Here is a 24,048-nt window from a genome sequence, read left to right as displayed (position 1 = left end):
AGGGAGAGTGGTGAGGGAGAGTGGTGAGGGTGAATGGTGAGGGTGAGTGGTGAGGGTGAATGGTGAGGGTGAGTGGTGAGGGTGAGTAATGAGTGGTGAGGGTGAGTGGTGAGGGTGAGGTTGAGTGGTGAGCGGTGAGGGTGAGCAGTGAGGGTGAGTGGTAATTGGTGAGGGTGTGATTGGTGAGGATGAGTGGTGAGGGTGAGTAGTGAGGGTGAGTGGTTGTTGTGAGGGTGAGTGGTGAGGGTGAGTGATGAGGGTGAGTGGTAAGAGTGAGTGGTGAGGGTGAGTGACGGTTGTGAGAGGTGATTAGTGAGTGGTGAGGGTGAGTGGTGAGGGTTAGTGGTGAGCATGAGTGGTGAGGGTGAGTGTTGAGCGTGAGTGGTGAGGGTGAGTGGTGATTGTTGAGGGTGTGATTGGTGAGGATGAGTGGTGAGTAGTGAGGGTGAGTGGTGAGGGTGAGTGGTGAGGGTGAGTGGCGGTTGTGAGTGGTGATTAGTGAGGGGTGAGTGGTGAGGGTGAGCGTGAGTGGTGAGTGTGAGTGGTGAGGGTGAGCAGTGAGGGTGAGCAGTGAGGGTGAGTGGTGATTGGTGAGGGTGTGATTGGTGAGGATGAGTGGTGAGTGGTCAGGGTGAGTGGTGAGGGTGAGTGGTGAGGGTGAGTGGTGAGCGGTGAGGGTGAGTGTTGAGGGTGAGTGGTGAGTAGTGAGGGTGAGTGGTGAGCGTGACTGGTGAGTGGTGAGGGAGAATGATGAGGGAGAGTGGTGAGGGTGAATGGTGAGGGTGAGTGGTGAGTGGTGAGGGTGAGTGGCAAGTGGTGAGGGTGAGTGGTGATTGGTGAGGGTGTGATTGGTGAGGATGAGTGGTGAGTGGTGAGGGTGAGTAGTGAGGGTGAGTGGTGAGCGGTGAGGGTGTGTGGCTGTTGTGAGGGTGAGTGGTGAGTGGTGAGAGTGAGTGGTGAGGGTGAGTGGTGAGGGTGAGTGGTGAGGGTGAGTGGTGATTGTTGAGGGTGTGATTGGTGAGGATGAGTGGTGAGTAGTGAGGGTGAGTGGTGAGTGGTGAGGGTGAGTGTTGAGGGTGAGTGGTGAGGGTGAGTGGCGGTTATGAGTGGTGATTAGTGAGGGGTGAGTGGTGAGGGTGAGCGTGAGTGGTGAGTGGTGAGGGTGAGCAGTGCGGGTGAGTGGTGATTGGTGATTGGTGAGGATGAGTGGTGAGTGGTCAGGGTGAGTGGTGAGGGTGAGTGGTGAGCGGTGAGGGTGAGTGGTTGTTGTGAGGGTGAGTGGTGAGGATGAGTGGTGTGGGTGAGTGGTGAGCGGTGAGGGGTGAGTGGTGAGCGTGAGTGGTGAGGGTGAGTGGTGAGGGTGAGTGCTGAGTGGTGAGTGGTGAGAGAGTGGTTAGTTTTGAGGGTGAGTGGTGAGGTTGAGTGGTGAGGGTTAGTGGAGAGTGGTGAGTGGTGATTGGTCAGTGGTGATTGGTGAGGATGAATGGTGAGTAGTGATGGTGAGGTTGAGTGGTGAGGGTGAGTGGTGGTTGTGACGGTGAGTGGTGAGGGTGAGTGGTGAGGGTGAGTGGTGAGGCTGAATGGTGAGGGTGAATGGTGAGAGTGAGTGGTGAGGGAGAGTGGTGAGGGAGAGTGGTGAGGGTTAGTGGTGAGGGTTAGTGGTGAGAGTGAGTGGTGAGGGTGAGTGGTGATTGGTGAGTGGTGAGGGTGAGTGGTGAGGGAAATTGGTGAGGGAGATTGGTGAGTGGTGAGTTGTGAGGGTGAATGGTGAATAGTGAGTGGGAGTGGTGAGTGGTAAGGGTGAGTTGTGAGTGGTGAATGGTGAGGGTGAATGATGAGTACAGTCAATATGCACTGCTGTTATCATACCAGGTACCACCACCACAATATGTACTCCTCTCATCATAGCAGATACCACCACAGCAGTATGCACTGCTGTAATCATAGCAGGTACCAACACATCAGTATGCACTGCTGTAATCATAGCAGGTACCACCAGTCAGTATGCACTGCTGTAGTGATAGCAGGTACCACCTCAGTCGGTATACACTGCTGTAGTGATAGTAGATACTGCTATCGAGTTGGTAGATACCGCTATAGTAAATACTAAAACAGTCAGTATATACCACTACAGTCAGTCAATACTGCTACAGTCAGTATATACTACTATACAGTCAGTACATACTACCACGGTGAGTAGCTACTAGAGTCAGTAGATACTATTATAGAGTGAGTAGATACTGCTATAGATTTTGTAGTTACTACTATAGTCAGTGGATACAACTATAGAGTCAGCAGATACTATACAGTTAGTCGTTACGAGTATATAGTCGGTAGATACTACTGTAGGCCCAGTAAATACTACTATGGTCATTAGTTATTACAGTCACTAAATACTACTACACAGTCAGTAGCTACTACTGGCTCAGTAGATACTACGGTACAGTCAGTAGATACTACTACAGAGTCAATAGATACCACTTCCTCTGTTGTATGTAAGGTGTTGTTAGTATATATACCTACGAGGGGTGAAGATATTTTTTGAGGGGAGGGGAGACCACAATTTTCGGAAACCTTTTGACATCAACTATTTACCCCACACTTTCTACAACTTTTTGGACTTGTGAAAGCCTCTTATATATTTGTTGGTGGAGAAATGTACAAACAGCCCACCGGGCTTTGACAATACCTTAGTATCTGTGTATATATATGTAAGGTTTTTAAGAAATATATTTTTCACCCGGGCAAAGCCGGGTACTTCCGCTAGTTCTCCATAAAAGTGTGACGTAGTTTGACTTCCGGTTCTTATGTTTAACATTATAATATAATCTATACTGTCAATAAAAAGTGACCTTAATAAATTGAAATAATAAAAAAAAATGAAAATTAATAAAAATGAGTGTTGTTATAACAATTCTATTTAATTAAGTAGAAGTTCTTTATATTTGTAATGCGAGCCTTTATTACATATTTATTTAAAGTTGCGCATTTTGATGTGACGTCAAATTATGCAGAGGTCACAAATGTCTGACCCCCCTCCCCCCCTAGGTGCGTGACGTCATTCACGGACGGCCCCCAAATATGTCAATTATAATTATGCTTTAAAAAGGATAGAGAACTGAAATGTTGGCCATATATAGTTGAGTCAATATTTAACTAGGCCTCAAAAAGTTTGTATCTGTCCATGCTGAAAGATGCTGCATCCAAACGTGATGTTAGGTGTCCTATATCTCTGTGTGTCTGGGAATCCTGCCTTGTTAAAATTACAAATATTGTATGTCCACTCTAATTCACAATAACAGCTTTCTCGGTATAATGTTATGCGTGAGTGTGTCTTACCTGGATGAGGTCATTTTTATCCGGAAGAAATCCAGTTAACATGTTCACTTCTATAATTGTCATTCCAGATTCATTTGAAGGGTCCCCTTTTCGTGGCTTATATCTGCATCACACAATAAACGCATAAAGCAACTGCAATTTTATCTTTAAAATTAATTTATAAATTCTGCATAGTCTATCTTATTTTATATTTATAGAGCACCTTAGCTCAAAACAATTCAGATAGTTTAAAGAATCAACAAAAAATAATTTAGATGGCAGGGGCTTGCAAGGACAGGAATGAGTGACCACAAAAGAAGACACATAGAGGTCACGAAATAGCAGGGAAGGGATGGGAAGGAGTGGAGGGGTGAGGACGGGAATGGGCAATGGGCAAACCCAGTGGCAGATGTCCCTGTGTCACACAAGGTGACTCAGCATCTGACCTGCAAGCAGGTATTAGTCTGCCAGAAGTTTGCCGATGATTGCTGCTGTGTGCAATCCCAACTGAGTGCGAGTAATTTGGCAAATTTTGACCATGATGTATTGACACACAATGGCCTTTTCAATCACGTCATGGGTTCTTGATATTTAAAGTGCCTTGAGATTTTATCCATGGTGTTATATCATCTGTAATAATTAACTGATGCTGGTGGCAAGCAGAAAGCACACAAAATGCCAGAATAGTTAATTATGAATGCTTTGTTCAATAAACAAGCACATGATACACAGACTGCTACTGCTGAGACACACCTGGTACACAAGTCCATGCGATACACTGCTTCAACGCCTCCTTCGTCACCGATATCTCTCTTCCGCCGCCTCTTCCCATCAAACCAACCCAAGCGTCCTTGCGGCCTCTCTGTGTACAACAAACATTGGGCATTCACAACACTTATTAGTTGAGTACATTTGGTATTTGTGCCATGTTTTGCGTTTCGTTTGTTGTCCTTCCCCCACACCTCCGATTAGCATGGTTGGCTACATACAGTACGGAATAAGTTCACCATACATACATATCACGCAGGCGCAGTGTGCAGTAGTTTCACAGTAGAGGGATATTTTGCTGTGTCATACCAATTGAGTCATGTGCACTGGTTCGAATTTGGCAAATGTGGACTATTAAAACTGTCACACAATGGCCTTCGATTTTAAAACAATGTCACAGGATCTTTAACGCCCATGGTGAACCAGACAGCATGTATGTTTTGGTTAATTCACCCGTAGTATTAACCGAAGTGGTCAGTCGTAATTGTAGATGTTTACATTATAAGGCAATGTTGATGCGAGTAGTGGACAGGAATCTCAAAACAACTTCTGTGAAGCTTCACCACCACACGTGTACTCACCAAGATGTTCTTTTGCTAGGGATTTCCTGGCTACTATAGACTGCTTCAATTATACTTGGTATGTTAAGTCTGCCACCCATATTCGTAGTCATATGTTTGACTTGGTGTGCATTCGAGGACTATCTGTAGCTAACTTTTCCATTGTTGACCCTTGTGTGTCCGATAATTCGGTGGTATTTGACCTTTTGGTTCCTTCACTTCAATTTTAAAGCAAGATTGGATTTTACAGCGTCAAATTAATCACTTCAGACATGTTTTCATCAGCAATCATGATGCCTCCACTTTACGATTTAAATGATGCTCCCTTGGAGGCAACAGTTGAAGTATATTATGCTACATTTAATTATATACTGGACACCCTGGCTCCCTTTAATTTGTGCTGGATCTCAGCAGTTAAACCCTCACCTTAGAACACATGAGTTATGTACGCTGATGTTTACATGGCCAAAGTTGCACTGTAACTCGTCTTTAATTTTCAATTCATGAAGATGTGAGCATTGGCCTGTCGTTGATGTTCTCATGCAGTTACTGGTTATACCGCTATCTTCGATGAATGTGAAAGCCAGGAGGTGTGATGTTTGGGTCTCAAATGACAGGTTTATTCGAAATGGCTTGGTTGTTCCACTGTTCGCCAGCATTATTCCAGATCCGGGTGAGATTCTAGGATGTGACAGCGCGATCCCAGAAGGGGTATTGGGACTTGAGTTGGTGACGAAATACAGGAATTACTCGCCAACTGCAGACTTGCCAACCGCGGTTTCATCTATACATGGTTTATTATTTGTATACTAATTCACCACAGTGGCCTGGAAATTAGAGTACAGTATTCACGGGTAAGCACAGTGTTAAGTCACATGGCGTGTGTATCACGTCATTGCATCACAGCATGACATTATTGTATTGTGTGACGTGATTAAAGACGCACTGTAGCGATAACATTTTTTTTTCTTCCGATTCCGGGAAAGGGTTAATATTGCCCTTTATCATGGACCTCGGAGTGTGCAGTGAGTGGTAAAGGTGGAAGTGTTGCGTCTGTGGCCCAGAGGAAGAGGGTTGGCTTAGCCCCTCTTTCTAACCAGCCCTTCCCCCATCATCTTATTATCATCGTAAATATTCAAGGTATGTAAAGTTAATGTAATGTTTACTTTTATTTAATGTTGTGTCATTTACTGTATTGTATTCGGTGTTTAGTTATTAAACAGGCAACTTAATCTATGACGAGTCTGACCGCGGCAGTGGTTCCCCTAACCCAGGGGTCGGCAACCTACGGCTCCGGAGCCGCATGCGGCTCTTTGCGGGCTGCTTCTTGACGATATGTACGTATGTACAGTATGTACTCAGATGCATTGCGGCTCTTGAAATACTGAATTTTGTACCGAATTGGAAAGAAATGGCTCTTCTTGTTATTTTGGTTGCCGACCCCTGCCCTAACCCCTATTTCTCATAGGCCCAGTACTTTACCAACCGCGGATTTGCCTAGTAATATGGAGACAGTTTGCAAGTTTCTATTTTACATGGGGCTTAAAGGTCATCCTACTGCCTATCATAACCCCAAGATATCTTGGAGTGGGGTCATAGCAGACCGGGCTACCACATGACACATCAAGGGTAGCATCTGCTGCATTACTGTTTAGGTGGAAAGCACTTAGTGGTTTTGGATAGGTCTGGCCTGAGTCTCCAGTGATGGAACTATGCCTCCAATAAAGTTAGAGCAGCCGTTTGTTTTTTGGGCAATATTCTCAAGGTTTGTGTCCTGCGCAGCAAAGGTTATGTTATATGCAAAGATGAATTTGCAACATGATGTACATGGCAGGTCACTTATATACAGTAAGTCCTCGTTTAACATTGCTTCACACTAAGTTGTTTCGTTATAACGTCTTCAATATTTTATGGTACAAACTCACTTAATGTCGTTTTACGCTTCACTATAACGTCAAGAATAGACTATGGGCAGTACTATACATACTTTACGTAAACTGTGTTATGGTTCAACAAAAAAGGGAAATGTTTGTCAAACTCATCAATAAAAAATACATTGTACATTGACACGTAAAAAAAACTAAATTTAACATGAAAAGAAAAATATCAGCTTACTTTCACATACTGTGAGTTTAAATTGCATAAGTACATCAATTCCTAAGCTTGGGCAAGGCACTAAAATAACAAAAACAGACACAGACCACCCCAAGACAACACACAGTCCCTCAATAAAATTGTACTTTAAAATTGACTCCCCGTTGCACTCCCCACAAACACAGATTGACCCCCCCCCCCTATAGCCCTAACAGACTGTTGTGACAAGAACTGCGAGCGAGCACCTATAAAAGTCGACACGGTACACGTTGGGATGGGTGGCCAGTACCACGCACGGCCGCCTTTGTCTCCCGAATGGCGATGTTTACACACTGCACTCGGTACTAATTTCGGGCTGAGTCGACCTAAGGGTGGGCCAGGACCGATTCAGTGTTGGCCGTGAGTGAAAATCGCCGGGTTCGTTGCACAGCAGCATGCTAATCATTGGCCTATCGCTCCCCACACAAAGACACTCGCACACACACACATACACGGGGGGGGGGGGGGGGGCTTACGCGCGCACGCACATACACAAGCACACATACTATATTCATTTTGGGACTCATTCTGCCTTCTTCCGCATCTGACTGCCACACACTCCCACTCCATCCATCCCTGCCCAATCGACTCAGCCTTCATCCCCTCATACTTGAGTACCCATTCTTCTAGACATTAGAACTTAACATTGCTTTAAAATGGAATTTATGAGTTAAACAGTGATTCAAAGTTATGTATTGATATGCATAAGCTCATTACAGGATCATATTTTAGGTTTAAAATGGCATTTATTTGGCAATTTTTTTTTCCGGAACATATCCTATTTGATTCTAAGTTTTAAGTTTTCGTGACTGCAAGGATCCACCGAAAGAACCAGAGTATATCCTATTTGAGTTCATTTCTATGGGAATATGGATTCGTATAACGCAATTTTCAGGAACGCATTCGCGATGTCAAACTAAAACTTTCTGGATATGGTAAATAGTGACAGTGCCAGTACTGAGTCTTAAGAGATGCTATTGTTCATAATCTTCTTGCGGCTGTGTTCCACAGCAAGGTATACAACGAAAGTATGGTTCTGACCATCGTGTTAATTAGATGTACAGTAGAACGGCATATGATGATGTTTGCCAACTTCAGCAGCAGGCCATGATGTAAAACAGCATCAAAGGCAGCAATAGAAGTCAATCATTGCTGTGCTGGTTTTCTGTTGACGCTGAAAACCAACTTCTATTAGGTGAATGCAATGATCTGTTCGCAGCAGCTATGGCCAGTGGCCCACCTGTTACATGTTGTTGTGTTTCCACAAACACAACTAATACCCTCATCTAGGTGAAATGCATGTCGTTAATTTGAATCTAGATATGATCAAGAGAGTCACTAGGATAAACATACAGCACACTCACCACTATGAAAACTATTCCCTTACACATAAGTACTGTAATCTTGGATTAGATTTCAACATTGCATGTGGGTGGCAAGGTGGTGCAGTTGTAACACTTTTGCTGCACAGCAAGAAGGCCTTGAGAGTTCGATTCCTGGCTCGGGAACTTTTCTGTGGGAAGTGTGTATTTTCTCCCCTTGTTCTGCATGGGGTTCTTCGAGTTATTTGGTATCCTTCAATTGCTAAAAAACGAATGTAACTGGTATTGGCCACTCTAAAAACATCCCAAAACTATACAGCTGCACAGATCCCAGATTACCCATCTAAATCAAGGGGAAAATTCACCTCCGTCATTCGCTTCGGTCATCGTGACTTTCAAATCAAATGTGGAGCAGGATTTGCTTGAGGGAGCCACCTTGTTGAAGACGCTCATAATCTATAGAATAAAAAACACACAAAGACACACATTAGAACTAGGGTTGTTTAATGGTTACTGGGAAACAGGTAGTAAGCATTTTCAGAACTGTTTACCAATTTCAAAAGTCAGAAACTGGTAACCAGTTGAATTTTAGCAACGATTGTGCAAATTGAACTTGCACCATTGTTTCAACTGCAGTGCCGGAACATGGACCTGAACCAGCGACCTCTGGATTACACATCCAGTGTGATAATTATGACGGTACATTACTTTGGCAGCACCCTACATTTCTCAGTTAACAATGTAAATCCGGTATGTTGTATTTGTTCATGGAGACATTTTTACGTGTGGGAAACCAGTCACTGTTCTTATTGCTTTTTAACGCAGTTACCAGTAATGAAAAAACAATTTTAACAACCCCAGTAAAGAGTGTGGCACCTTGAAAAAGCAGATCCCACATTACCCAAGTACTGAACACAATACCTCTCCAAGCACGTATGCAATCCACTTGGTGTCCATGTAAGCACTCAACATAACTACAAACACACATGAGAAGTTAAAGAAGAGTTTGCAGAAAGAACACACACAGCTGAAGGGCTGAGGAGTAAGAAAGCTTAACGTATACGCTTAGCGCGTAAGCTTTTGCGAGCAATATTATTCATGTTTTCGCGGGATAGCAAACATGCACATATGTTGTGCACCCACCTTCAGCCAACACAGCCAATTAGTGACCTTTGTCACGTGAGCAGAATATGCCAATTGGTTACTACTTCAGCAGCACAGGTTGTGTTACAGAGCAATCCCATAACATGTATAAATAAGTAGGACATTCTTTGGTTCTTTCGGTAAAGTCACGTAGATAGAAAAAAAAGAAAAAACCAAGACGTTTCAATCGCAACACAAACGGTTGTCATCAGGAAAAGGGGATAAACCTATCAAGGCAAGCTGTTTATAAAGGTTTAATATGGGCGTAGCCTAAGTGTTAAAAAAAACGGTGACCCAGCAGGCATGTAGGGCGGTGCTGGTGGTGGGTTTCCACGAATTAAAGGGCAGCAAAGTCTAAAATGGAAACATTACAGCCAGTTATGACTTAGACTGTTTGATAACACCCTTCCAGTGATTGCTGAGTTTGTACCCATCTTCACGGTTGAAATTGTGTCTATGTCTGAAATTGTGTCCATATGGAAGGCTTCATGAACTAATCTTTGTTGATAGGTCAAAATTAAGTAGGACGTTTCACTGGTGATTACGACCAGCATATAAATATGTAGTGATGTAAATGGAGTCACTATGGCATTTATAGACAGCTACTGTCACAAGAGTGGAACTGTATGTCTTGAGCCTCTCTCTGGCACCAGAGTAGGTATGGCATGGAAGCGGGCCCTTGGGGGCATGGTTCAGGTGAGGGTCAGAGAAAAGGCAAGTAAGAATGTGACAGTCTGGGTGAACCCGAGAAGGCACGTGACCAGGACAGGGTAGCGAGGGGGGCCAAAAGGGGGCTTGAGGGGCATGTGATCCTCGGTCAAAAACCTTCTGGTGAGATCCAGAAGGGGGTGTGGCCGAAGGCGGAGCGAGGCCACGCTCGGGAGCATAAAGGGGAGGTCCCGAGAGCAATCGTGGCTGTTTGTTGGAATGGAACCCATCGGTACTACGTCTCTTCGATCCTCGGTCCTCGATCTTTAGTCTTTACGCTTGGCATCGTGGGTCAGGCAGTGTGTTACTGACTGACCCGGTTATGTAGTTCCCCCGTTGTGGTCTAGTTAACCATGTAGTTATCACCTATATGTAGAACCCGTTGTTAAGTTTATGTAGTTACCCTGTTGGGGTGTGAGAATAAACGTGTTGCCTCAAAGTTCAAGTGTGTGTCTCCGTAGAACCCACTACAAATGTGAAGTTGTCTTACTGTTTGCAGTCTTTAATAGGGGAAGGTGATGTCATCACTATGCACCTATAAGTGAGAAGGACCCAATTGGAGTTAATGTATTAATATCAATTGTAGTACATTATGTTAATATGAAATGATACATGTTACACATGAGGTTAGTCACAGTTAATCCATTTACTCAGATTATCGGTTATTTGAATGGTCGACAGTATTGCATTTGTAATGATATTGGGGATGTCACTGTGTGGTGTTGGCCCTGGAGGGCCGTGGCATGCGATGTACTTACGTCGCGGACAGCATCGTGTGTGTTACTGAGTGAGGCCGGCTCTAGCAGAGCACAGCGTGCGATGCACCGTCATCGCATACACCCCGTAGGTGGGTGTAGTACCTGCCCTAGCGGCGCTTGGTGAGCGCTAGGATAGCGAGGGCACCACGCATGGCATGCAGTGCGGGCTCCCACAGGAGGAAGTGGGAGAGTGTCAGCCCAGGGACAGGGTTGCCCCGGGCCATGGAACTCTGGTAGACCCCGTAGGCACGTGATCCGGAGTGTCAATAGAGTGGCCCCCAGGTGGGGGGGCTAGGGGTGATCATGTGTCCGGGGATCGAGAGAGAGCTGGAACGCTCGCAAAGGTGGGTGGGGCCGAGGGCGGGACCGGCCCCGACCCGGGAGGATATAAGGTGGGTCCCCTGGGAGGGACCGAGGTCACTTCGTTCTGCAAGCTGGAAGCTCCACGTTCTACGTCTGAAGAGGCACCAACACGTGGCCCGGGACCCGAGTGGGGGTCCGGTCCGTCGTAGCCATAACTCCTGTATGGTAGTGTAGTTAGCTGGGTGGTCACCACCCTAGGTTGTATCTGGTAAAGGGGCAGTTACCCCTTTTGTATATACGTGTTGTGTAATAAATGTGTTGCCTCTGAAGAACAACGTCTGCGACTCAATTGGACTCACTACAACTGCTGTCAGAAGTGGCCAACACACTAGCCTGTATAGCTAGTGGTAGACTAGGTCTACACATCGTAGACCATGTACCAGGACGTTGGACAGCGAGGAAGAGGACCTCGTCCCACCTACAGCTCCGGAGGATGGAGGGGAGACGCTGCCGGTGAAACAGAGTGCCGTCCGGGCGCGCCACGCCTCGCCGTCGGTGGAGGCGACCCTCCGGGAGGCGCATGGTCGCCTCGCAGAGCTCCTCCACGCTGCGGCTTCAATCCTCGCGGAGCTCCATCCCACGGTCTCGCCGGTTGAGGAGGGAGCGGCGGTGCCGCTCGTGGACGATGACTCCGCTGCCATTTTGCAGCGGGCGGGAATTCCGGTAGCGCAGCCCGCATCCTCGGCCGCCATTTTTTCGCTGGTGCGGAGCGCGCAGCCCGCCAAAATTTAAGATGCGCCGTCAGCGCCGATGGACATCCCGGCTCTCCGCCGTCGGCTTCCTTTTCTTAAAGAGTTTGTGGCTACCAGTGGCGACTGGGTGGCCTTCAAGCGGCGGTTCCTCACGAATGCCGACTTGGCAGGATGGACGGAGGTGGAGGCACTGCGGGCGTTGCCTGCCTCCCTCGATGACACCGCCCTTGCAGCGTTTCTCGCCATCCCGACCAGATGGCGTCAATCTATGAGCCTCCGTCGAATACGCACCACAAGTTTGCCACATGACGGAAGGGTGAAACTGAGTCAGCCCTCGCCTTCCGTAGCGCGCTTTTGGTGCTGGCAAAAGCCGCCTTTCTGAAAATGGACCATGATGGTATTGACGCGTTGGTCCTCGAGAGACTGCTAGCCTTGGCGAAAGTCCTCCACACCATTCTTCCAGCCGAAGATGATGACATTTCATCTCTTAAGATCGCTAAGTGCATCCATGTCCAGCAACTTCTACAACGGGACAGGGCACAGGTAATGTGTGCCGCATCCTGTATGGAGCTGGGGCCACCTGATGAAGTGGAGCCCGTTCCAGCATGCGCGTCGACCCGGGGTGGAAGCGACCGGCGTGACGGTGTGGCGCGACGGATGGACGAGCAGCGGCGGCCAAGGTCATTGTCTCGTTCCGGAGGCGGTCGTGTCATTTGCTTCAATTGCGGCCTGCTGGGGTACGTGTCTGCCACGTACCACGACGGCGCCTGCCAGCACCACCACCATCGTACGCTTCCCTACACCCTCAGGCGAGTTGTGACGCACTCTACACTCAACCCCTGGCTTCAGCTCACCAATCTAGGCAGTTCAGTTCGTATCCCGGTCGCGCGTCGGTACGGGGAGGTCCTATACGTGATCGTGATGTTCGTCAGCTCTGACCGGATCAGGGTTGGAGCTGGCCCATCTAGTGGTGGCTGCGACCGCGGGTTCATCTGCCGTGCTTTGGTTTATCGAGGGAGTAGAAATAAGGATGCTAGTCGACACCGGTGCGTCGGCAACCATCATCTCGGAATTCATCTATAATATTTTGCCCCCTAAGTGTCAGGTCCTAGACCTCGTTGATGCACCATGTTTCGCCATCGACGGTGGCTCGTTGAGTATTATTGGTCAGATAATGGCCGAGGTGCTCATCGCTGATGTTAAATTGTCAGGACATATTCTTGTTCTACGTCCCTGGCTGTTCCCTGTTTACTTGGAACTGATTTCCTGGGAAGGATGCCCTTAAAAATACGTATTTAACACGGCTGCTTGGAATTGCCATCCGGCCGTCGTATGGCATTTTTGCCTTCCCCCACCTGTTTGTACATGGCCAACGCCACGGTGCAAGCGCTTGCACGCTGATTGGTGATAATCTCTCCCGGCACGCAGATGTTAGTTCCCCTCCGCTTGCGGAAGCCACTCGATTTGGGGGCTACGAAGGACGGAATTGTTTTGGGACCTTCTAATAAGGTCAGTCGTGAACTGACTTTGGTAGCGGCTGAGACCTTTTATTCAGGTTCTTAACATTGGGTTGGACATGACAGTTATCCAGGAGGGTACTGTGTTGGCTCATGCGTCACCGGCGTGTCTGCAAGGAGGCATCGTCGGGAATGTGGGTGCTGCGTCTTACACACGACAACCCGGAGATGTGGATGAAGGATAGACAAACTATTTATGAGAGTGGCGCTTTGTCTGCGGACCAGATGGGGAAGCTACGGGAGCTTTTGCGTGAGTTTTTGGATATTTTTAGCAAGGGAAAATTTGATATTGGACGCATGTCCTGAGTCACCATATTGATATGGGTGATGTGGCTCCTATCCGGCAGAACCCCTGCCGGCTGAGCTTGACGGAAAAGGAACATGTTCGGCTGGCGGTTGATGAGATGTTGGCTGCAGACATCTCACCATCCACCAGTCCCTGGGGAGCTCCGATTGTGCTTGTTAAGAAACACGATGGTAGCTTACGATTGTGTTGATTTTCGCAAGCTTAATAAGGTTTCTGTTGCGGATATGTACCCCTTGACTCACATGGATGACTCGCTTGACGCAATGTCGGAGGCACGGTTCTTTTCTACCCTCGATCTCCTATCCGGGTTCTGGCAGTTGCCACTTGATGATGCTTCGAAACCTAAGATGGCCTTTCGTATGCCGCAGGGATTGTTTGAATTTAATCGGTTTCCTATGGGGTTCCATTCCGCCCCAGCTATGTTCCAACGTTTGAGGGAACTGGTTCTAGCTGGTCTGTAGTGGGACTCGTGTTTAATATATCTCGACGATGTGATCATTTTCAGCTGCACTTTCGATGACCATTTGGTCCGACTGTGTGCTGTCTTCCTCAAAATGCATGCGGCTAACCTGAATTTTAAGCCACAGAAATGTCACCTTCTACAGAAATCAGTTCGGAATCTTGGCCACATAGTTGACGAATCGGGTATTGCAACCGAAAACTGTGTGCGTCCGAACTTGGCCAACCCCCACCTCGGTGAGTGAGGCACACAATTTCATCGGCTTTGCATCCTACTATCGCCGTTTTGTCACCGGGTTCGCGTCAATTGCAAAACCTCTCCACGCATCGACAGCTAAGGGTCATTAGTTTCATTTGGGGGAAGAAGAGGAGGCTGAATTTCGTGCCATCCGTGATGGATTGGTGAACGCCACTCCCCTGCGTTATTCTGATTTTTCATTGCCGTTCATCCTTGATACGGATGCTAGCAATACCGGAATTAGAGCCGTCTTGTCGCAGGTTGTCAAGGGGGTGTAGAGCATTGTTGCGGATGGCAGTAGGGTGCTGTCTCCGGCCGAACAGCGGTCCTGTGTTACGCGCCATGAATTGCTGGCCATTGTGGCTTTTGTGCAGCAATATCGCCCCTACTTGTACGGCAGACAATTTGAGGTGCGCTCCGATCATGCAGCGCTCCAATACGCGCTGCGTGTAGACCAGCCGTCAGGCCAACTATCATGTTGGCTGGAGATCCTGCAGGACTTCTCATTCCACGTTACGTACTGCAAGGGTTCGTTCTCACCATACGAACCCCAATGCCCTGTCGCGATTGTCACCGAATGGAGGGTATGCATGTTTTTCGGGTTTCGGGCGCTGTAAACTGGCTGATATGACCTCGCTCCCTACTCTCGCGGCGTCTGCCGAGGCTGCGACGGGCGGGGCGGGCGGTGGTTCGGTCGCACGGGATGTGGTCATTGGGTTGGATTACGAGGAATGGGGACGCCTTCAGGTGGAGGAAGCTTCACTGCTTAAATTGTCGTTTTAGGGAAGCTGACGAGGGTACGGATCGACATGGCGTCGCCTCGGTCATTCTGCGGGGCAGCTTACTAATGCATTGGGACGGGGGGCTGCACCGTTATACCATTGTCGTCCCCACTGCCCTGCGAGGCGAGGTTGTTTGGGCTGTGCATGGGTGTCTCTTGCAGAAGATGCTGGCCACGCTCAAACTGGATTTCTATTGGCCGGCCATGTCTGTGGATGTCGATAATCTACTCAAAGGGTGTGTGCAGTGTGCAGTGTGCTCGGCGGAAGCCGCCAACGAAGCCCTGCTGTCCCCCACTGCAATCTATTCAGGTGTTACGCATCAATGAACTTGTTGCTCTGGACATCCTTGGTCCATTCCCCACTACCGCTCGAGGGAACAAATATTTTCTTGCGGGGGTCGAGTATTTTTCACGCTGGCCTGTGGCCTGGCCGCTCCCTAATCAATCGGCTGTGACTATTACTGAGGCATTCCTCATGTAATGGACAAGGGTGCTCCTGAACGTCTTTTGACCGATCAGGGCAATTATTTTTCTTCTAAATTGTTGTGTGAAGTCAGTGATTTGTTGGGGACGAAGAAGGTGCGCACGTCACCGTACGGATGGCATGATCGAACGGCTACATAGGACTCTGACCTCTATGTTAAGCCACCAGGTCAGTGAGTCACAACTCGATTGGGACTTACACATCCCTACCGGTCCTCGCCACTTACAGGATGGCCCCGCACACATCCACCGGCTATTCACCGTTTTTTTATGTATGTAAGGAAATACGATCCCCCATCCATGTGCAGATACGAGCCACGCCCAACATGTCTAAATCCAAGGCACGTTCTGCAACTACTGACAGTTGTGTTTGTGAGTATTTTATGTTTCTTTGGTGTTCTTGTGCTAATCTTTCGTCCTGTTTGATCAACATAGCATTTGTCACAGGAGCAAGTAATCTGATAAACACCTGTTAATAGCTTCGATAGTTTATCTTTAATACCAGATAACGTTTTTTTTCGTACTGTGCCAAATCTCACTCGCATTTTTTCTTTTTCTAAAATTCTAGCCAGTTTATCAGTTACTCCTGCAATATACGGTAATTTGTTTTAATAGCATTGTCATCATTTGTACTATTTGATTTGTTTTTGGCACTCATGCTCTTAAATGTGTGAGGTATTGTAATCGTTTAATAATAATAATGCAATTTATAACGCGCGCAAATTTGCAGTCGTAACGGCCGCAACTCAGAGGCGCCTTTTACATGTTTAATTTCACTCCTCATCAACAACTTTTTTACCTGATGTATGAACATCTTTGAGAGAAGATTTCATACAGTTGTGGTAACTTTGGTCCAAAATTTTTGTGGAAGTTCGGTAGGACTCCATCAACGCCTGGAGCTTTGTCTGGCTTTATAGTGTCCAGGGCGTCATTGACGTTCTATCTTTAAATAGTGAATAATGATTACGGTTTATGACACGTACAGTAAATTTGCATAAAAAAAAATAAAAATACTTTTAATTACAGTGAATGATCATAGCATTGTAATCTTCCGCAGCAGCATCATTACGAGCAGAGTGCAGTTCGAGTATCTGTATAGTACTTATTTACGATACGTACTGTATAGGAATCTCGCAGCCAAAACCGCAAATGATCGAGCCAAAAGGGTCTGATGGGTAAACTGTACCTGAATACAGTGTAAATAGTCAAATCTGCAATGGGAAAATCCACGATGGGCAAGGTTTTGGTGTATTGTATCCATTCAATTGTAGCAGTTTTTGACATGTTTAATCTCACTCCTCAGACTTTCAACTTCTGACAATTTTTGTCCAATATCTGAGCATTTTATGAGAGGATTTTTGTTGTGGGTGATGGTGTGAGTGTGCATTGAGATAGGCATCAGTGTGCACTTTCTTTCCAATTTATTCAAGTGACAACTTTTATTAACTGGCTTTGTCAGGTGGAGGTTTACGACAGACATTTTACTTCCACGATGTAACCCAAAAATAAATTATGAATCATATTGGTTGCGATAGCCTAAATGTAAAATTATCATTGACTTGCTGCAGTCAGTCAAAGTGTACATGCATGCGTATACAAATATAACTTGAGTGGAAATTGGTTAGCGGCTATGAGAAAGTCTTACCGAAAGGGTAAACGTGCCTCTCCCCAAAGCCTTTACAGTGATGTTTCCTCCAGGTGGAATCTGTACACAACACAAACGGTTACATTTCTAGGTTATTGAACCATAGTCATCAGCCCCTCCTGTTTGTAAAGGGTATGGGAAGGCTAATTTGTATGAATGTAATAGATTTATATGGCAATGCTTTTAATAATAATTTAGTATATTTGTTGTAAGCACCATTCTTATAGTGCAAGGCTATCACATATGGATTATGTTTCACAGACACAGTCTGCAGTATGATAATTGTTTTTTTACTCTTCTATCTGGCAACAAAATTGACACCGTTTTTTTACAAGGAGTCATGTTTGCATAGACCACAATACCTGTAGCCATAATGCAAACAAAAAACATAACTCTGATAATATATGCACTGTCCTTGAAGTTGATTGGTCCACACCCGAGACAGCTTTCCTTAGAGCCTAGTCTAACATGGGTTGGTCCAACCCATGTGAGACTAGGCTCTAAGAGCCTAGTCTCACGCTCTTAGAGCCTAGTCTCACATGGGTTGAGCCTAGTCTCACATGGGTTGGACCAACCCATGTTAGACTAGGCTCTAAGAAAAGCTGTCTCGGGTGTGGACAAATCAACTTCTAGGACAGTGCATATATTATCAGAGTTATGTTTTTTGTTTGCATTATGGCTGCAGGTATTGTGGTCAATGCAAACATGACTCCTTGTAAAAAAAAAGTGTCAATTTTGTTGCCAGATAGAAGGGTAAAAAAACAATTATCATATTCTTCTTGGTTCTTTCGGTAAAGTCACGTAGAAAGGAAGTAATAAAATAATAAAAATAAAACATAATAAAATAAAATAATTCTCACGACGTTTTGGCTACAACGCAAGCAGCCGTCTTCAGGTGAAGAATGAGACACTACCAAGCTAGGAGCTTATATATAATCTGGGTTGGAGGTGGAAGAGCGCCTTAACAAAAAGAATGTGCATATGAAGAGGAATTTAGCATATTCATGGGAAATGCGTAGGAGGTGGGCGGGGGGGTTTCAAAGTCATATTATGCCCATGCATTATGCAGGATCAGCAGCACCAAGGGGGGGTGCAGGGAGTAGCATTAACAAAGGAAAGGAATGTTAATGATATGTAGCTGCAGTTACTAAACAACCACGTAGAAAACTAAAGTATAAACTACATAAAAAACTAAAGTATAAACTGCATAGCACCATCAGTATACTTACTATACTCTACAATAAGCTGAGTTACTAACAGTAAGTAATACATTACAATTCTACGTCGTAAAAATTATATAATATGCTTCCATCTAAACTTTATTCTCTTACATCACACGAGCATATACCGTACTATATACTGCCATAGATAAACCCAACATTAATGTATATACTGTATTGCTATAAACCACCCTATACCTTATACATTTGAATATAACACTATGTATTATTCTACCCACCCTAATGTGTATCGAAATGGTTTATTACGTCCTTCCAATGATTGCTAAGCCAGAATCCATCTTCTCGGTTAAAATTGTCTCTGTGTTTGTATATGTGGATTGCCTCATGAACGAATCTCTCATGATAGCCAGATGGCTTGCAGAGAACCTCTGTCTTGGAGAAGTCAATGTCATGTGAGCCCACTGAGTTGTAACAGTATATGCCACGGCTGAGGTGTTTGTCCTACCGTGTTTCAGGTCAGCTTTATGTTCACGGATGTGGTCCGAGACATGTCGTTTGGTTTCCCCAATGTAACTGCTACCACAGAGGCAACTTAGTTTGTAGACGCCAGGGTACTGTATGTCTGGAACCACATCTTTTACAGACGGTACCAGATCACGGATTTTATGTACTGTGTTGAATCGGACCTGGATCTTGTGTTTAATCAGGATTTTGGAGATCTTTTATTTTTTGTGACCCCAGCAATATAGGGTAAGGTGATGGTCTTGAAAGGCTCCTCAACAGGATCCTTCTTGATGGTTGGAGTGATGGCTTTGCGGATTGTGTAGTCGGAGTAACCATTAGCCTTAAGAGCTCTTAGTCGGAGTAACCATTAGCCTTAAGAGCTCTTAAGGCTAATGGTTACTCCGACTACACAATCCGCAAAGCCATCACTCCAACCATCAAGAAGGATCCTGTTGAGGAGCCTTTCAAGACCATCACCTTACCCTATATTAGCCTTAAGAGCTCTTAAGGCTAATGGTTACTCCGACTACACAATCCGCAAAGCCATCACTCCAACCATCAAGAAGGATCCTGTTGAGGAGCCTTTCAAGACCATCACCTTACCCTATATTGCTGGGGTCACAAAAAAGATCTCCAAAATCCTGATTAAACACAAGATCCAGGTCCGATTCAACACAGTACATAAAATCCGTGATCTGGTACCGTCTGTAAAAGATGTGGTTCCAGACATACAGTACCCTGGCGTCTACAAACTAAGTTGCCTCTGTGGTAGCAGTTACATTGGGGAAACCAAACGACATGTCTCGGACCGCATCCGTGAACATAAAGCTGACCTGAAACACGGTAGGACAAACACCTCAGCCGTGGCAGATCACTGTTACAACTCAGTGGGCTCACATGACATTGACTTCTCCAAGACAGAGGTTCTCTGCAAGCCATCTGGCTATCATGAGAGATTCGTTCATGAGGCGATCCACATATACAAACACAGAGACAATTTTAACCGAGAAGATGGATTCTGGCTTAGCAATCATTGGAAGGACGTAATAAACCATTTCGATACACATTAGGGTGGGTAGAATAATACATAGTGTTATATTAAAATGTATAAGGTATAGGGTGGTTTATAGCAATACAGTATATAATTTAATGTTGGGTTTATCTATGGCAGTATATAGTACGGTATATGCTCGTGTGATGTAACAGAATAAAGTTTAGATGGAAGCATATTATATAATTTTTACGACGTAGAATTGTAATGTATTACTTGCTGTTAGTAACTCAGCTTATTGTAGAGTATAGTAAGTATACTAATGGTGCTATGCAGTTTATACTTTAGTTTTTTTATGTAGTTTATACTTTAGTTTTCTACGTGGTTGTTTAGTAACTGCAGCTACATATCATTAACATTCCTTTCCTTTGTTAATGCTACTCCCTGCACCCCCCCTTGGTGCTGCTGATCCTGCATAATGCATGGGCATAATATGACTTTGAAACCCCCCCGCCCACCTCCTACGCATTTCCCATGAATATGCTAAATTCCTCTTCATATGCACATTCTTTTTGTTAAGGCGCTCTTCCACCTCCAACCCAGCTTATATATAAGCTCCTAGCTTGGTAGTGTCTCATTCTTCACCTGAAGACGGCTGCTTGCGTTGTAGCCGAAACGTCGTGATAATTATTTTATTTTATTATGTTTTATTTTTATTATTTTATTACTTCCTTTCTACGTGACTTTACCGAAAGAACCAAGAAGATGAATCCCTGCAGTCACGAAAGCTTTAAATCGCAATTATCATATTCTTTACTGGCAAATGAGGTTCCATTGGTACAGTCTGCAGTAGTTTCACAGTAGAGGTGATGCTGCTGTGTGTAATCCCAGTTGAGTAATTTTCAGGTCATCTTTAAGTATTGGGATGTTTGGCCAATGCCTAAAACATTGTAAGGTGTTGTGCTTCGTTTTAGTTTTGGGAGGAAATCGGAGAATCTGAAAGAACTAATACAGAACAGGGGGGAGAACATACAACCTGCACATTCAAGTCACCCAAGTCGGAATATAATCTAGGCACTTTTAGCTGTATGGCAAGAGTGATACCACTGCACCATCCTGCTTCCAAATTTTCAATGAAAAACATTAACTCTTGCACCTACCTTATGAGGTTCTTGCACAAACCGAGTTTCTTCAGTAATTTTCATTTTCTTCTCAAAATTGTTTTTTGGTGATGTTATTTCCAGTTGCACATTAATCGGGGCTTGACTGGAAGAATCCATCTTGTATTGAGACATTGCTTGCAGGGCCAAAATGGTGCTCTACAAACACAACACACCACATCACTCAATAATAATAATCAGGTTTGTGCAAGAGTTTGAAGCCGTTAACAGGTAATGATTATGACAACGATGTGTTTTAATAAGAGCCCACTCCTTTATGCAGAAGCATCTCAGAGCGCTTACCACATAATAAGAGACTTGCATCACATCTCATCTCAAAATATTCGCAGCTGTCCCTGTGTGGCACAAGGTGACCCAGCATCTGGCCTGCAATTGGGCATTAGTCTGCCAGTCGGGGAGCAATCTCACTAAGTGAATCTAATTTGAGTAATTTGCAGGTAATTTTCCCAATTGGACCGTGAAGCTGGAATGCAATGGCCTCATATTTCAATTAATGTCGGGGGATCTTTAACGTCCACTCTAAAACAGATGTCATGTAGTCGTGGTTAATAACCAAGGGCGGCTTGCAGGAATCGAACCACAAACCTCTGCTACAAACGGTGAACATTTTACCACTGGGCTGTCACTGCCCCAAACAATGCACATTTCCTGCTGACGATTTTGGTAATTTTATACATTTATGTGTGCACAATGCCTAAAACTGTAAGGTACTTGGAGTACATACACAAATGTAACACTGATAATTATAATCACTGCCTTATAATACAGTAATGGATAATATAACTTAATATGTAGGATTTTGCAGATAGATATTTTTGGGTGAGGCCACAATGATCTGGCCAAATTTGTGTCGTTATGATCCAACACCATCTGATATAACCAATAAAATTAAACAGTCAGGCGGTGTACAAACATTGAACGGACAGATTTTTCTTGTTTCAGCTCACCAGTAATTGAACAATTCTCACATTTTTATACGTCAGGTGGTAGAGGGTCTTAACAATATAAATGTTGCCAGATCATCCCTGGCCTCGCCCAAAAATCTACTGTGAATCAAAATAGATAATAAGCCAGCACTTCAGACAAGTATGTTGAGAAAACGTAAATTACAAATTCGTTATTTTATTGTGCTTGCGCACCTCTGCAAATGTACTGTCTAAACCTTTCAGAAATTATGTTACTGTATGGGAACACAGCGTGCGTGAATTAGCATCTGTAATTGTGTGTTCAGAGCTGGTAGCAGCTGCTGTTGCTGATGACGATATTCATGTGCACTGTTCGCAGTAACTTATGATGATGATGTCGACCATCATGGTTAGAGTAACGATCATCATACCCTCAGCGGAATTCTCATCGTGATTTCATTAATGCGAACTTGTAGGAACTTCCATTTGCAATCATCATCAGCTCCATCATCAGCAACATTCACATCATCAACAGCAACAATATAATTTATAGTGGACTTAAGTTAGGCCAGGTAATGATGTGGTCAGATTTGTGTTTGAAGACTCTTTACCACCAAACACAGCCAAACAATTTAAGCGTTTAATGCACCAATTCTAGATTTGAAGCTTTCGTGACTGCAAGGAATCATATTCTTAGGTTTTTTCGGTAAAGTCACGTAGGTAAAACATCAAAATTAATCAAACTAAAATAAAATAAAAAATCACGACGTTTCGGAGGCAACACAAGTCTCCGTCATCAGGTGGGACCGTCACAGCCGGATTAGATGTCGTTCCTGACTTACAGTATCCTGGAGTCTACAAATTGAGTTGCATTTGTGGTGATTGCTACATTGGAGAAACGAAACGTCATGTTTCTGATCGTGTCCGCGAGCACAAGTCAGATCTGAAACACGGCAGAACTGATTCTTCGGCCGTTGCCGATCATTGCTACAACTCGGTGGGCTCTCATGAAATTGTCTTTTCCGAGACCAAGGTTCTCTGCAAACCTCCCGGCTACCATCAAAGGTTTGTACACGAAGCCATACAAATATACAAACACAGACATAATTTCAACCGTGATGATGGGTACAAACTTAGTAATCATTGGAAAGATGTTATCAACCACGCAAAAAATACTTAATTACACTTTTTTGGACCATCTTATCTGACAGGCACTATTTTACTTTACTTTACCGAGTGTTAACATCCCCAGTGTTTAACAGTACTCTCTTCATTGGTATAAACATGGGCATTTTCGTTATTTTTCTATCATGTGTATCAGGCCTCCCCTCCCCCTCTCTGTCCAATGCGTTGGCGTGTGCAGCAGAAACCGCGTCCAAGCCGTCGTCCATACTTTTGGCCCCGCCCCCCTCCCCCTCCCGATGCGTTGTACGTTGGCACTCCGTGCCGTCTTTGAGCCCCGCCCCCCTCCCTCCCGATACGTTCCATTTATTGGCTACCACATTCTGATGAGCTCCCCCCCCCTCTCCTCCCCCCCTCAACTTGCTTTTAAGGGATTACATCTTGAATCATTGCCTCACTTGATGCAGCTAATCCGGCTGTGACGGTCCCACCTGATGACGGAGACTTGTGTTGCCTCCGAAACGTCGTGATTTTTTATTTTATTTTATTTTTTATTAATTTTGATGTTTTACCTACGTGACTTTACCGAAAAAACCTAAGAAAATGCACCAATTATCATGTTGTAAATTGTTGAGCAATTTTCTGACTAAAATGTAGGAATTTGATTTGCGAGGTCAAGCATATTCAGGTGCTCGTGAGCTAAAGCTAACTCGCCCGTTAAACGCTTGCACATGCAGCAATTCGGTGGTTGGCTATGTCATATGGTGGAGGGTCTTACAACATACATTTGGCCAAATCATTACATTGTCCAACCCATAATAATTAATAATTCTAGGTCGGAAAATCTCCCCAGTCTCTCTGCTGTGAAGAAGGCACAATACTCAAAATATAAACTGATTACAGGCATACAAATTTGTGACTTCATGGTTTAATTCGTAAATCTTGAGTAAGTTATAGCAAGGTACACAG

The 24,048-nt window shown here is 45.0% G+C and overlaps 1 protein-coding gene across 2 annotated transcripts in view; it reads right to left on the bottom strand.

Annotated features, from left to right (window-relative positions):
* The window catches only part of LOC144721415 (complement C3-like), a 161,501-nt gene that overhangs the window by 34,945 nt on the left and 102,508 nt on the right, over positions 1 to 24,048 (bottom strand). For both annotated transcript variants that reach the window (XM_078599031.1, XM_078599032.1), the window contains 5 exons: positions 21,032 to 21,190; positions 17,196 to 17,255; positions 8,467 to 8,557; positions 4,072 to 4,180; positions 3,340 to 3,442 (listed from right to left, as the gene is read on the bottom strand). In XM_078599031.1, coding sequence (XP_078455157.1) covers positions 3,340 to 3,442; positions 4,072 to 4,180; positions 8,467 to 8,557; positions 17,196 to 17,255; positions 21,032 to 21,190 — 522 coding nt within the window. The remainder of the gene's footprint in view (positions 1 to 3,339; positions 3,443 to 4,071; positions 4,181 to 8,466; positions 8,558 to 17,195; positions 17,256 to 21,031; positions 21,191 to 24,048) is intronic.

Source organism: Lampetra planeri, chromosome 11, assembly GCF_965212315.1.
Source record: "Lampetra planeri chromosome 11, kcLamPlan1.2.h2, whole genome shotgun sequence".
Taxonomy (NCBI): Eukaryota; Metazoa; Chordata; class Hyperoartia; order Petromyzontiformes; family Petromyzontidae; genus Lampetra; species Lampetra planeri.
This window is presented reverse-complemented; position numbering and strand designations above follow the sequence as displayed.